Source organism: Halichoerus grypus, chromosome 11 (genome assembly GCF_964656455.1).
Source record: "Halichoerus grypus chromosome 11, mHalGry1.hap1.1, whole genome shotgun sequence".
Taxonomy (NCBI): Eukaryota; Metazoa; Chordata; class Mammalia; order Carnivora; family Phocidae; genus Halichoerus; species Halichoerus grypus.
The window spans coordinates 43,843,072-43,856,942 of NC_135722.1; the positions used below are offsets into that span (position 1 = coordinate 43,843,072).

The 13,871-nt window shown below is 40.7% G+C and overlaps 1 protein-coding gene across 1 annotated transcript in view; it reads right to left on the reverse strand.

Moving 5' to 3' along the window:
* Positions 1-13,871, reverse strand: part of MICAL2 (microtubule associated monooxygenase, calponin and LIM domain containing 2) — a 210,427-nt gene that overhangs the window by 23,184 nt on the left and 173,372 nt on the right. Inside the window, exons 31-32 of the mRNA XM_078058397.1 lie at positions 6,213-6,328; positions 2,207-2,296 (exon numbers count right to left, since the gene is read on the reverse strand). Of these exons, the coding sequence (XP_077914523.1) occupies positions 2,207-2,296; positions 6,213-6,328 (206 nt within the window). The remainder of the gene's footprint in view (positions 1-2,206; positions 2,297-6,212; positions 6,329-13,871) is intronic.

The following is a 13,871-nucleotide window of genomic DNA, read 5'->3' on the forward strand; positions in this document are numbered from 1 at the left end:
GCGTGTCTAGCTCTCGTCCTGAGCTATAGATTGCACCTCTTCTTTCCCTGTACCACAGGGCGAACACCCAGGGGCCTCTTAATATGCAAGTGTGCAGTGGCTGTGAGTAGTAGATTATGAAGACAAGACCCCGTGAGCGACAACCTCACACCCTCCCTAGACTCAGGATTGGCACCTATTCACATTTGAGTTTGCATTTACGCTCTTAGTTTTCCTACGGCTATTTCTCTCTTGTCTGTATAAGGAAGGAAAATGAGGGGACAGCCTCTCCCCGTATACATTCTGTTCCCCAGCAGTTTCCTCTGCTCTCAAACAGCATGCTGCCAGAAGGCACATCTCTTGGCAGAATAGACATCACACCTGGCTGAACAGGGACATGAAAGGAGCCGGCAGCTGTCTGGGCAGGTAGAATGTGTGTGTTCTTCCTCCTTTACCTCACTGCAGCTCTGTCTCACCCCCTCTCCTCCTTAACTCCACATCTTCTCCGTCTCCCCTGGATTCAGAGTACAATCACTGAAGTACCTCCAACCCTGTGAAGAGACGCGAGCTGGGGTTGGGCCTGAGCAGCCACCTGGCTCTCCTCGTCCCAGCTAAACATAAAACCCGTCCCAGGGTTTAATATACAATCTGAAATAGATGGGAATTCTATGTAACGCCACCAAAATTTCATGCCCTCTCTCTCTTTTAAAGACAATTCTATTTTTATAAATCCATCTCTTGATGGCAGGATGTCGAATCACTCATGGAAGGGCAACATTTGAATGACTTTATGACTGACCGTCATGCATTTATGGCTCTATTGTTGTTATAGACTGAATCGTCCCCCCCACCACCCCAAATTCATATAGTGAAGCCCTAACTCCAGTGTGACTGTATTTGGAGATAGGGCCTTTAAGGAAGTAATTAAGGTTAAATGAGATCATAAGGGTGGGCCCCCAATGCTGTGGGACTGGTGACCTGATGGGAAGAGAGACATCTCTCTCTCTCTCTCTCTCCGCCTGGGCACAGAAAGAAGGCAGTGTCTACAGGCCAGGAAGAGAGGCTTCACTAGACAGCAGTCCTGAAGGCACTTTGATCTTGGGTTTCCAGCCTCCAGAACTAGGAGAAATACATCCCTGCTGTTTAAGCACCTATTCTGTGCTATGTTGTCGTGGCAGCCGAGCAGACTAATACAGTGGTCAGTCTTCGGAAACCAAGGATGAAAATCTTGAAGACTAGAAGGGGCTAGCAGATGAGGCTTCCAAAGGCTATCATGGTCCTTATCACCACCTGCAGTCTGGAGGGAGCACGTAAGGAGGGGGGCTGCCAGTCTGCCAATCCGTATCCTAAAGGCTTATCTCGTTCTCACAAGGCCAAGTTACAATGTTTCAAGGAAATCTGTTTCAGAAGTTGAGAGGGGACAGAGGGACTTTGTGGGGATTTCCCCTGTCTGCTAGGTGAAAGGGGTGACTCCCTTGTCAATCACTGTGAATGGTAAAGGAGTTTGGGTTAAGCGGCTTCCTTCCTCAACAAGACTACATGGCCAGATAAAGGGGGTAACTGCAGAAAGGAATAGAGGGAACATTGCATGAATATGGGTGGTCACTCTAAGTCCTTCTGTCCTAAAACCTCGCTATTCTTCAAGGCTAAGTCTGGGGTCCTCAGGGACGTGGAAAATGCCTTGACTTTCTGCTTCCTTTGCCTGTCTGCGACAGATGTGGGCAGACCCACTTGGGCAGAAATGTTAGAGCTAACAATCAAGACAGGGAATCTATATTGAAATACTAGATGCTTATGTTTTTGACGAACCTTGGAATAGAGACAGCTCCTGATAGTTGTCAGTTCAGCAGGGACGCTGGCAGGAAGTCAGGGGAAAGTTGTATCCTCACAGAGGACAAGACTAAGTCCACTGCTATGTGGCAGTCAGGGTTTGGGATGGTTCCCATGGCCATGTGTTGGCTGTCATTCCAGGCTCACTTTGCAGGATACACGTTTGCAGTTGGGAGTGGGCCAGCTCAACACCTGGGCTCCTCAGGCCCCTGAGTCCCACCAGGGATCGAGTCAGGGCTTTAGAATGGCCACAGACCTGGTCATTCAGAGACGAGAGACTGACCTTTCCCCCAGCCCGCCTCCCCCAATACAATAGAGACTTCCAAAGGGTTTTCCAATCCAATTTCCAGGTCCCAGGCCCCAGGTTCACTCATTCAAGTCAAGTGTGTTTTCTGACCTGAGCTTTATGAAGTCTTTTCAATTCTTCTTGCTTAACCAATTGTTTTGTGGCTTTCTCCAGCTTCCTTCTTCTGAGTGTCTTCCTCTCCTACAAAAACCAAAAGAGAAGAAAAAATGTATCTGGGAGAAATGGGGTTAAAATCTGCAAAATAATGACAAAGGCTTCTAGTTGCTCCAAGCAAACCATTGCTTAGCTTCTAGAACAATGACGTCCAATAGAACTTCCAGCGATGATGGAAATGTTCTATATCTGTGCTAAAATATGCAAGCCACTAGCCACCTGTGGCTGTTGGACATTTGAAATGAGCTAGCATGAGTAAGAAACTGATTTCCCTGGGCTTGTAAGATCCAGAACACTCAAAATCGATGCACTGAAATCTTGATGCGGTCACTTACAGGTTTGAAACACCAGAGAAAGGAACAGTTACGGTGTGGCCAGATTCCCATAATTGTAAGAGGAGACACTTCTGGTTGCAGAGAGAGCAGAGAATACTGGTGGAGCACTGGGCCGGGCGCCTTGCAGAGCTGGCATCAAATTCCAGCTGAGCTGTGTGAGTTTCAGCCTGCCACACAACTTTCTGAACTTCAGAGTGATGAAAATGATTGAGTGCCTACCTTGTAGGGATGTTATAAGAATTAATTGAGAGAATGTGGGTCATGCCCTTCCTAGAATACTTGAAAAAGATATGGGATAAATACATAAATACCATGATTTTTATTATTAGTGGCATGATTATTAGATTATCATATTATAAATCAGCGTGATTATAATTTACGAAAATCCATTATTTTTCCTATGTTTACAGAGTAAAAGTTCAAATTGAGCTAGTTTTACTATGAGTTTGTCTTCTTGGAGCATACTCATCCACTTTCTACATATTAGGATAAAGATTAGAGCATGCTAGAGATTTCTTTCTAATGCTGGCAGAGACAAATATGGAATTAAAAATTTGTTACAGCTAGCCTGGTGCCTGGGCAGTCAGTATCTGTGGTTGAACTGGATGTTTGCCCATTAAAGAGAGTATAAATCCACAAGGGAAGAATGGACCTAATAGGCGTACCCCAGATACTGCCAGAGGAATCCAGGTCCATGACGGAGGTCAGAGATTATGCCTGAAAAGCGCCTACATTTGCAGGGCCTCGTGGATCCTGGTCATTCAGTCACCCATTCCATGGATAGGTGTGGGGAGACCATCATGCTCCTCAGCAAAGCAGCCAGCTTGGAGGCCTCAGAGTGTCTACAGATTGTCAGTGAAAACATTGATCTTGATGAAATTTCATTTTTTTAGAATTCTCCTTAGGATCTAGAATTGTAAAGATCTTTTTCATCCTTGGAAGGAAATTCTAGCTCTCAGAACTGAAACTTATTCCGTATCATATCATCCCTATTTCTAGGAGATAACTTCCAGATTGACTGTCAACCACTCTGAACAGAGGGTCTGGCCCATTTGGCGGGGGGGGTGGGGGGGTGGAACCCCACCATTAGGCAGTCTGAATCTTTCTGGAAATGTTAGGGCAGAGGGGCATGGTGGAGATCACTTGTTGCTGCCCAGAGACTGTCTAACTCAATCTATACACAGACTCACAAATATCTCTTGAGCTTCCATTATGTTAATTTATATAATAAATCCCAGCACATCCTGAGTGCTATGTGGCAGATACTACACTGATTACTTCACATGTATCAGCTCATTTATTCCTCAAATTACACTTACGTTATGGATATAAGGCAATCAAATCTTGGACCAAAATAACTTGCCCAAGATGGCCCAATTAGTCATTGGTAGAGCCAGGAGTTAAGGTCAGGTAGCCTGAATCCAGCATCCACATTTTCAGCTGGTCTACACGGCCTTTCCTATGCCAAATACTGCGCAGGCACATCAAGGACCCCTGCCTTATAGAAATGTCAAGGTTTCCTCCTAAATTAAGACCATTTAATATAATTTCAAGGGGAGGGGTGTGCCTTGACAGCATCACACCATCTTAATACTTCTAAGCAGCAGAGCTGCCAAACCCTTCCTGTTTTATCAAGAGTCAGCAAAGCAGAACCTGGAGGAGGAAAGAAAGTCACTATTGCCTTTAATTAGAAGATGTTGACACAGAAAAGAAGGCTGATTTGTTCATAAATGCTCATCCAGTCTTACGACGAGCCGGGCTCAGTCCTTACAGCCTCAATGGTGGCAATGCCAGCACAGAGAGGCAAGGACAGAGGCTTGGGGCGAGGAAGGAAAAGACAAAGGACAGAGAAAGGGAGAGGTCTGGCAGGACCCTGGACGAGCGCCTGCCCCAGTCTCCCAGGTCCAGGCCTGGCTTTGGGAGGGGAGCGTTGGGGAGGGCCCAAGTCCAGGGGAGGGGTGGAGTGTTCACATCCTGTCTCGGGTTTCCTGCGCAAAGGTTCATTTGAGCTGAGTGGGCTCTGTGCCAAGGGGCTGGGGACACACCTGTATGGGACAGAAGAGATAAAGAAACCAGAGGGGGGAAAAAACCCTTGTTCCTTCAGGGTGGGCCTTTGTGAAGTAGTAAAGAAAGAACTTTTGGCCAGCTTCCCTTCCTGTAAGAGTGGTCAGAGGCCAGGTGAAGCAGGCAAGCTTTTCCACACCGCAAGCTTAAGTGCTGACAGGCTCTGTTCTGGGCCGGCAGGAGGACAAGGAGCTACTTGCAAGGCTTGCCCTAGATCTCATGGTCTTGCTATTTGATGTGTTTGGGCCATTCCATTCTCTTATTCTCCGTGAGTGTTGGAATGGCTGTTAGAATGGCTGATGAATGTCTGTATTCATTTGAATACAGACTTGACTCAAGGTCACTTAAGGGGATGAGAGGGACAGGAACAAAACCCCAGGAATCAACATAACACACCAAATTCATTTGTGTTGAGTACTGAACTAATCAGAGATGCCCACAGTTAGAAATGAGAAACGCATGCATATTCTCTTTCATTTGCATTCCCTCCCTCTCTCCCTGTCTCTCCCTCCCCCCTACCACACACACACACACACACACACACACACACACACACACACACTCACACACACACTCTCATGCTATGTCCCAGCCCCCTCCTGACTTGCTCTAAGCTGGGCCGTGGGGAGCTAGAACCCCCGAGTGACTTGAGATGACACCAAAGTTCCTAATGGCAGATACGGAAAAGTTGAGTCTAAGTAAATAAATTCGGTTCTCTCCCTTTCTCCTCAGATCCTCACTGCTCCAAAAAATAAACACTGTTAGCACAGTGAACTGCTTGTCTGTTCTCCTGGGAAGCATTTTAGGTCCAACCATTCATCCCTCAGTCCCAGTGAAAATGCTCCAGCCCCAGTAGATCAAGAAAACAACAGTGAGGTTTGGTTGTGGGATGTGTCTTCATGTATGTGACACACAGATGCATTTAAAGACGTACACCAATGTTTGCATTTTTAAAATCTATGGGTATGGGAGTTGTTTGGAGTGTTTTCCAGAAATACGTTCACGAAGCAAAGAGAACGGCCATCTCCCTAGCCGGCACGCAGCTAGTCCCTTCCACAGCAGGGACTCTTGGAGTATCCATGTCTAGATGCAACTGCATGGTTCATTTCATATTTCTGATTAGAATAAACATAACATTTTCCATGCAATCTGCCTCTAGTGCTTCTTAAATGAAGCTGTGTTTCCCCCAGGGAAATATGCATCTGCTTATTGTAATTTTTTCGATGGCTTGCTTGTTGGACCACATATTAAACCCACTTTAAGAGCTGCAGTCACCAAATGATTTTAAGTAAATATGTCTGTTTTTGTTTTTTTTTTTTTTCTGCCAGTTGGAGTCTCTTGAGAAAGGCAAGCTTCTAAAAGTTAGAAAAAAACAGATCATTCTTGGGGTGTTCCAGGTAAAAAAAGCGGTTGCTGTCAGATGCAATGAAACATGCTCCTCCTAACGAAAAACCACTGCCACTGGAGTCCACATTGGGTCTGAAACCTGGATGGTAAATGGCCCCCGCAAGCAAGGCCCTCTTTGGTTGGCCAAGTGTTGTTACCTTTGACCTCAAGGAAGGCTGGGGATGAAAGTCTTCATCTGCAGAGGAGGGGCTGGTGGAGGAGGTAGAAGAGGCGGCCCCTGGCACCTGCACTTGGATAGGGATGTGTTTGGGACCTGAAATGGGAACAGAAGAACTCACTGAAATCCCAGCTTCTTTTCCTGCCTCACGACCCAAAGCTGCCTCTCCCTCCGCCCTTCTTACCGCATTCCCTTCCTCCCTGCCCTTCCCTCGCTGCACCTGCCATGAGCAGGAGGAGACAGAACCTAAGGGCAACTGAAAATTTGGCCCTCCACGTTAATTACATTTCTGGGTCCCTGCCAAGGGCTTTGCAGCTCTCCTTTCATATTTAAAAAAAAAAAAAAGGCATTATGCAGAAATCAATTAATTCCTTAAACACCATTTATATGGTGTGTTGCTTAGAACGCATTCAGAGATGAAATCTGTTATTAAAATGCTTGTCTGAAGTTAGCTGAGTTACCTAAACGCTCGTGTAAGGTTCGTTCTGCAGAGTAATTGAATGCAAGAAAGTCAGAGCCAGCTCTTAAACAAATCGCCCTTCTGTGGCTCACAGCATCTGGCACCCATTTTTACTACATGACATCTGCTCAGTATAAAAGAGCTGGCGTCAGAATGTCTGGTCATAGAAAAAAAAAATCCCAAATGTAATCAGAAGCAAAAGGACTCTAAGCCTAAGGTTTTATCACATAGTCTCATGCAACATAAATATTTCATTAATTATGGCTAAACAAATGCCACTTTTATTTTCCCAACTTGCAGATATTATCACATCATCGAAGTGATGATTCAAATGCCAGGAAAGGCAGTTGAAGATAGGGAGGGCTCAACAATGCAGGGCCCAGGGGAGAGCTGAAGTCCAGGAGATCTGCCAACCTCTGAACAAGAGGTAGATGGTTAGAGGCGGCCAAGGGCCCGTGTTCACTAGAATCTCTTTGTGATCTAGCTGGGGACCGTGTGGGGTAAAGTCCTCCAGGTGCCACAGGAGGCTTTTATTCTTCTCAGCAAGAACATCTGCCCCTGCACATCATCCTGATGCAGAGTTAATGAGTAATGTCTGGATGAACCCACGCTGGATGCTGACTATCACAACCCGTGAGGACTCCATGAGAGGAAATGTACAAATCGTTGCTCGGCCATGGCAGCCTATATCCGAAGAGAAATATGTGTTGGGCGGGGAGGGGGACGGAGAAGCAATTCCATGTGACTCACATTCCCTCCAGCCTGCCTTTTCCTCCCCGTAATTTCCAACGATTTACCCCAGTGGGAGAGGCCAAGTTTTAGAAAATAAGGGTAATTTCAACCTCCGGGAGCACATTTACATATGCTGTTATTCAAAGCAAAATAATGCGGAACATCTATACAATAGCACAGCCTCCCTGGGGAAGGAGTTAACTGTTTTCCACTACAATTTGCCAGATGGGGAAGCTCAGGTGAAGAGAGCATCAGAGGGCAGCATAGTAATGGAAGGAGGCACCATTGGTGGTGAGCTCAGATTGTCCTCCAACTCCGGCTACTAGGTTACTATGGAGGAATGTAGTCATGGAGTGTTCACTTCTTAGTGTGTGAGCCTGAGGAACTAACTTCACCTCCCTGAGTTTCTGGAACTCACAACTTCTAACTTGCAGCACTGTAGTAGAAGAGTAAAGGTAATCGATGGAAAGAGCCTGACACGGTGCCTGGTTCATTGGAGATGCCTAAATAAATCTCATTGTCATCAGCAGCAGCAGCAACTGCCTCATCGTTATCATTGATCCAAATCAACAATACCGCAATATTAACAACACTGCCTAATTAACCTTCATTGTACAGAAGTAGAATAACCTAAAGTAGAAACTTCCAAAAATGAATATAGTAGTTCCACTTGCATCTTATTTTGAAACCGAGAAGAAAATATTTCCGAATATAATGCATTTCTTAAACTTCTGGCAAGCGTTATATATAGTTACCTCTGAATCTCTTCCCCTTTACTCTCTTCCACCACAGAACCACCGATTCCAGAAATTTACTTTTCAATTGCAAAGTTAAAAAAAACTTGGCAGCATTGTTCCACTCTGGCTATAATGGAGTGACTGATTCTGGGATTGATATCCCACCGCACAGCACTAGAAGTTGGGACAAAATCTACGAAGCAGCTGTTTCCAGACATTGGACAACAGGCAGTGCAGAACTGTGATAAACGTAAGAACAGAAGCAAATGAAGCCCTACAATCACACTAGCTTCCTCCCTAGAGGCACTTTCCAGGCCACAGTGCAGGTAGGAAGAACCTAAACAATATAGCAGGTTTGTTGAGTTGAAAAGACAGGGATCAGAGTTTGAGTGAGTGGAGGCAGCTGGAATGTGTCAGGGTGGGGGGTAGAGGAGAGAGCTATGCAGAAAAAGCACGTCAGGAATAAGCACAGAAGTCCCCTTGAGTCTATTGCTTAATAGTAAACTTTAGATGCATAGAGAGGAATTGCATGAGGTTGGGCCAGTGACTGTTGGAAAATTATAGGCTAAAGAGCCTCTAAAGCTTTTTACAGGATTGGGAAATACTCAAGTTCCACCCAGCTAGGGTAGAACAAACTTTGGGGGCATTAGAATAGAGGCCACAGAAGAGTCATACTTTAGTAATAGGGACAAATTAGCCCTAGGGTAAAGGTTATTATAAACTGTCCCAAATAAGCTTAAAAACAACCTTGAAAGAAACAAATTCATCTTCAAATTACACTACTGTCTGCCAAACATTTTTACTGTTTATACAACATTCTTTAAATGAAGAAACAAAGTCTAGACACCCTACAATGTAATCGTCACCAAACCTAGCAGCCAGAAAGCAATTACTAGATTGCAAAAGAGCAGGACAACAAGCTCACCATCAAGAGAAAAATCAGTTAATAAAAGCAGGCTCAAAGATAATGGGATTAGCAGACAAGGATTTAAAAATAACTATTATAAATATGCTCAGGAATTTAAAAAGACAGCATGAAGAGAATGAGGAGGTAAAAAATATAGAAGAAGAACCAAATGGAACCTATAAATATGGAAAATACAAAATCTGAAATGAAAATTTCACTGGATCAGCTTAATAGTAGATTAAACATTGCAGAGGAAAATAGTCTGTGTAATTAAGTAACAACAATAGAGATTATCCAAAATGAAACACAGAGGGAAAAAAAGACTGAAAAACTGAATAGAACTTCAGTGATCTGTGAGATAATATGAGGTGGTCTAAAATACGTATGATTGGCGTGCTGGAAGGAGATGGCGGGAGATAGAAAAAGTCATTTATGTAATATTGTTGAAAATCACACAAATTTAATGAAAATTGTAAATTCCAAGAAGTTCAATAAGCCAGAAGCAGGGTAAACATAAAGAAAATCATAGCAAGGCTCACGATAATAAATTTGCTGAAAACCAGAGATAGAGATAAAATCTTAAAAGCAGACGAAGAAAAATGATATATTACATACAGAGAAACAAAGATAAGAATGTCCATGGACAACTCATCAGAACCTAAATAAACCAAGAGATAATGAAACATCATTAAAATGCTGGAAGAAAAGTCTGTCAGTTTATAATTCTATATCCAGTGAAATGATCCATTCAAAATGAAGAAAAAATAAAGGCTTTAGGATAATTTGTTGTTAGCAGACATAAATAAGAAAAATGTCAAAAGAAGTTCTGTAGCAGAAGGAATATAACACATGGAGTGAAGAGCTCCAAAAATAGTAAATATAAAATAATTTCCCTTTTGGTTTTTAACTTCTTTAAAAGATAGTCAACTATTTAATGCAGGATAGTGTGAAATAATAAGAAATATATAATTTGGTCTCTGTCCCCCATTCCCACCAATATTTGGTCTTTGACTCCAGTTCCTGACACAGAGCTCCTGAAATGCTTGTCATTCTGAGTGAAAAGTTCCCAAGTCCCTTGAAACTTCCCATGTTAGGAGCACCTTTTGTTCTAATGAAGTGACTCTTGGTGAGTTCCTGGAAGATGGTTGGTCATTAGAGAGACCAAGCTGTGACTAGAAAATCTCAAAATCATTTGAAATTAAGCAATACTTTTCTGAGAACCAATGGATCAAGGACAAAATAAAAGTAAATTGAAGCTGATGGGATAAGAATATGGCATAACAGGGGCGCCTGGGTGGCTCAGTCATTAAGCATCTGCCTTTGGCTCAGTCATGATCCCAGGGTCCTGGGATAGAGCCCTGCATCGGGCTCCCTGCTCAGCAGGAAGCCTGCTTCTCCCTCTCCCACTCCCCCTGCTTGTGTTCCCTCTCTTACTGTCTCTCTCTCTGTCAAATAAATAAATAAAATCTTAAAAAAAAAAAAAAAGAATATGGCATAACAACATAACTAGGATGTAGCTAAAGTAGTGATTTGAGGGAAATTTAGAGCTTTCAGTGTACACACTGTGCAAAAGAAAAGTTGAGAATTAATGCTGTAAGATCTATTTCAAGAAGCTAGAAAAAGAACCAACAACTGAACCTAAAGAAACTAAAAGGAAGAAAATAATCAAGATAAGAACAGAGTATGAGAGAAAATAAAAACAAAGCAGAAATAAAATAAAAAATTAACAAAGTAAAAATTTGGTTCTTCAAAAAGATATAACATTGATGACTTCTAAAAAGAGAAAGAAAACACAAATTACCAACATTGAGGATGAAAAGTCCTCCAGAGTATTCAAGGAAGCTATTATACAATCTTATGACAATATATATGAAAATTTGGATAAAATGCACAAATTCTTTGAAAAACATGACTTACCAGAACTGACATAAGAAGAAATAGAAAATCTTAATACTTACATATCTATTAAAGAAACTGAATCCACATTAAAAACCACCCTACAAAGAAAATACTAGGCTAGATGACTTCATTTGTGTTCAAATGTTTAAAAACCAAATAACACCAGTGTTAAAACAAACCCTCTTCCAGAGAATAAGAAACGATGGAACACTTCTCAACTTGTGTTACAAGGCTAGCATAAATTTGAATCCAAAACCTGACAAAGATATTGCAAGAAGGAAAATTTCAGACCAGTAATTCTCATGAACATAGCTGCAAAACTACTAAAAATGATTAGCAAATCCAATATAGTGATACATAAAAAGATGATACATTATGACCAAGTTGGGTTTACTCCAAAACATTTTCAAATCTCTATAAACAATCAATGTAATTCAGTACATTTCCGATTAAAGTAAAAAAAAAAAAAAAACATGATTATCTCAATAGAATTAAAAAAGCTTTTCATTAAATTTATCATTATTCATGATAAAAAGAGTAAGCTAAGAGTAGAAGGAATCTTCTTTAAATAATAAAGAGTACCTATCTTAAAAATCAACAGCAAACAATATATTCAGCAGTGAAATACAATCCCTCTGTTATTGGGAGAAAAAGACAATGATGTACATTCTTAACATTTCTATTTAGCATTTATAGGCAGTCCTAGGCAGAACAATAAGTCAAGAAAGTTAAATAAAAGGTATACCAACTGGAAAGGAAGATGTCAAACTGTATTTGTAGACAACATGATTATTTATGTAGAAAATTCCACAAAAAAGCTCCTAGAATAATAAGTGAGTTTAGCAAGGACAATATAAAAAGTCAACTGTGTTTCTATATATCAACAATGAGCAACTGAAAATCAAAATGAAGAAAGCCATTCCATTTATAATAGCAACAACAACAAAATGAAATACTTCAGGGATACATTTAATAAAATATATGCAGAATCTACACAATGCAAGCTCCCTAAGAGAAATGAAAGAAAACCTAGATAAATGGAGAGATATTCCATTTTCACAGACAGAAAGACTCAGTAGTGGTCAATTCTTCCCAAATTGATTTATAGATGAAAAACAATCCCAATCAAAATTCTAGCAGACTTATTTGTTAGAAATTGACAAGCTCATTCTAAAATTTATACAGAAACACAAAAGACCTAGAATAGCCAAAATAAATTTTAAGAACAAAACTGGAGGATTCCCACTACCTGTTTTCCAGACTTACTCTAAAGCTGCAGTAAGCAAGAGTTCATGTTATTAGTTTAAGGATAAACATATAGATCAATGGACAGATTAAAGAGTATAGAGATATACCACACATATTTAGTTAATTATCTGTAAAGGTGCCAGAATAACCCAATGGGGAAAGAATAGTCTTTTTAACAAGTAGTGCTGACAATTAGATATCTATAGACAAAGAAACCTTGACTTTTATTCACTATAAAAAATTAATTAGAATTGGATTATAGATCTAAGCCTGGAAGCTAAAAACTGTAAAAGTTCTGAAAGAAAGCACTGGAGACATTCTTAGTGACTTTGGGTTTAGGAAAGATTTCTTAACTATAACTCAAATTATAAAAGAGAAAAATTAATAAATTTGACTTCATGAAACTAAAAATTTCTTTGAAAGATGTTGTGATGAAAATAAAAAGACGATCCACTAACTAGGAGAAAACACTTGTGAATAAAGATCTGATAAAGGATTTATAGCTAGAATTTTAGGAACTCTGGCTAAATAGAGGACTAAGAATATTGTATATTCTTAGATCAAAATACTCATTATTCTAAAGCTAGCAAATGTCTATAAAATAATCAATTAAAGACTATCATTTTTTAACTGCACCAAAAAATCGAATACTAGGGAATATATCTAATGAAAATTGTGCAAGATCGCTATAATCACAAAACATGGACAGAAACTGAAGAACACCTCAGGGAGGTGTCATGTCCATGGATTTGAAGACTGAATATTGCACAGATGTTAATTCTCTCCAAATTTATCTATAGATTCAATGTAATCCCAATCAAATGTTCAGAAAATATTTTTGTGGAAATTGACTAATTGGTTCTGGAATTCACATGGAAATACAAAAGGCCAAGAATAGCCAAGATAGTCTTGAAGAAGAACAAAGTGGAGGGTGTATTCCAGGCTGTGAATATTTATTATAAAACCACTTAATGAAAACAGTGTGACTCAGGCGTAAGAACAAACCAATCAGTGGAACAGGATAGAAGATCCAAAAACAGACCTGCCTAATTTATGACAGTGTCACAGCAATAACATGGGGGGGGAGGGGAGGAAGACAGCCTTTTTAATGAATGCTGTTGAATCAAGTGGATAACATAAAAAAGTAAATAAAACTTTACCTCACAGAATATACAAAAATCTATCTTAGTTTGGTAGTAGACTAAACTGTGAAAGGTAAAATAATAAAACTTCCATAACTGTTGTACAATAGAAATATAATATGAGCCACACATATAACTTAAATTTTTTAGCAGCCACATGAAAAAGTGTAAAAAGAAACAGATTTGCAATTAGTCTTAAACATATATTTTATGTAGCCCTAAATTTCAAAAATATTATCATTTCAACATGTGGTCATATACAAATTATTGAGATATTTTACATTATTTCATTCATACCAAGTCTTCAGAATCTGGTACATGTTTTATACATTCCTGTTTAGGTGACACATTTTTAACAGTTAAAGTAAAATGTAATTCAAAAGGTTGTGTTTATTTTTTTTTTATAGATTTTATTTATTTATGTGACAGAGAGAGACACAGCGAGAGAGGGAACACAAGCAGGGGGGAGGGGGGAGAGGGAGAAGCAGGCTTCCCACTGAGCAGGGAGCCCGAT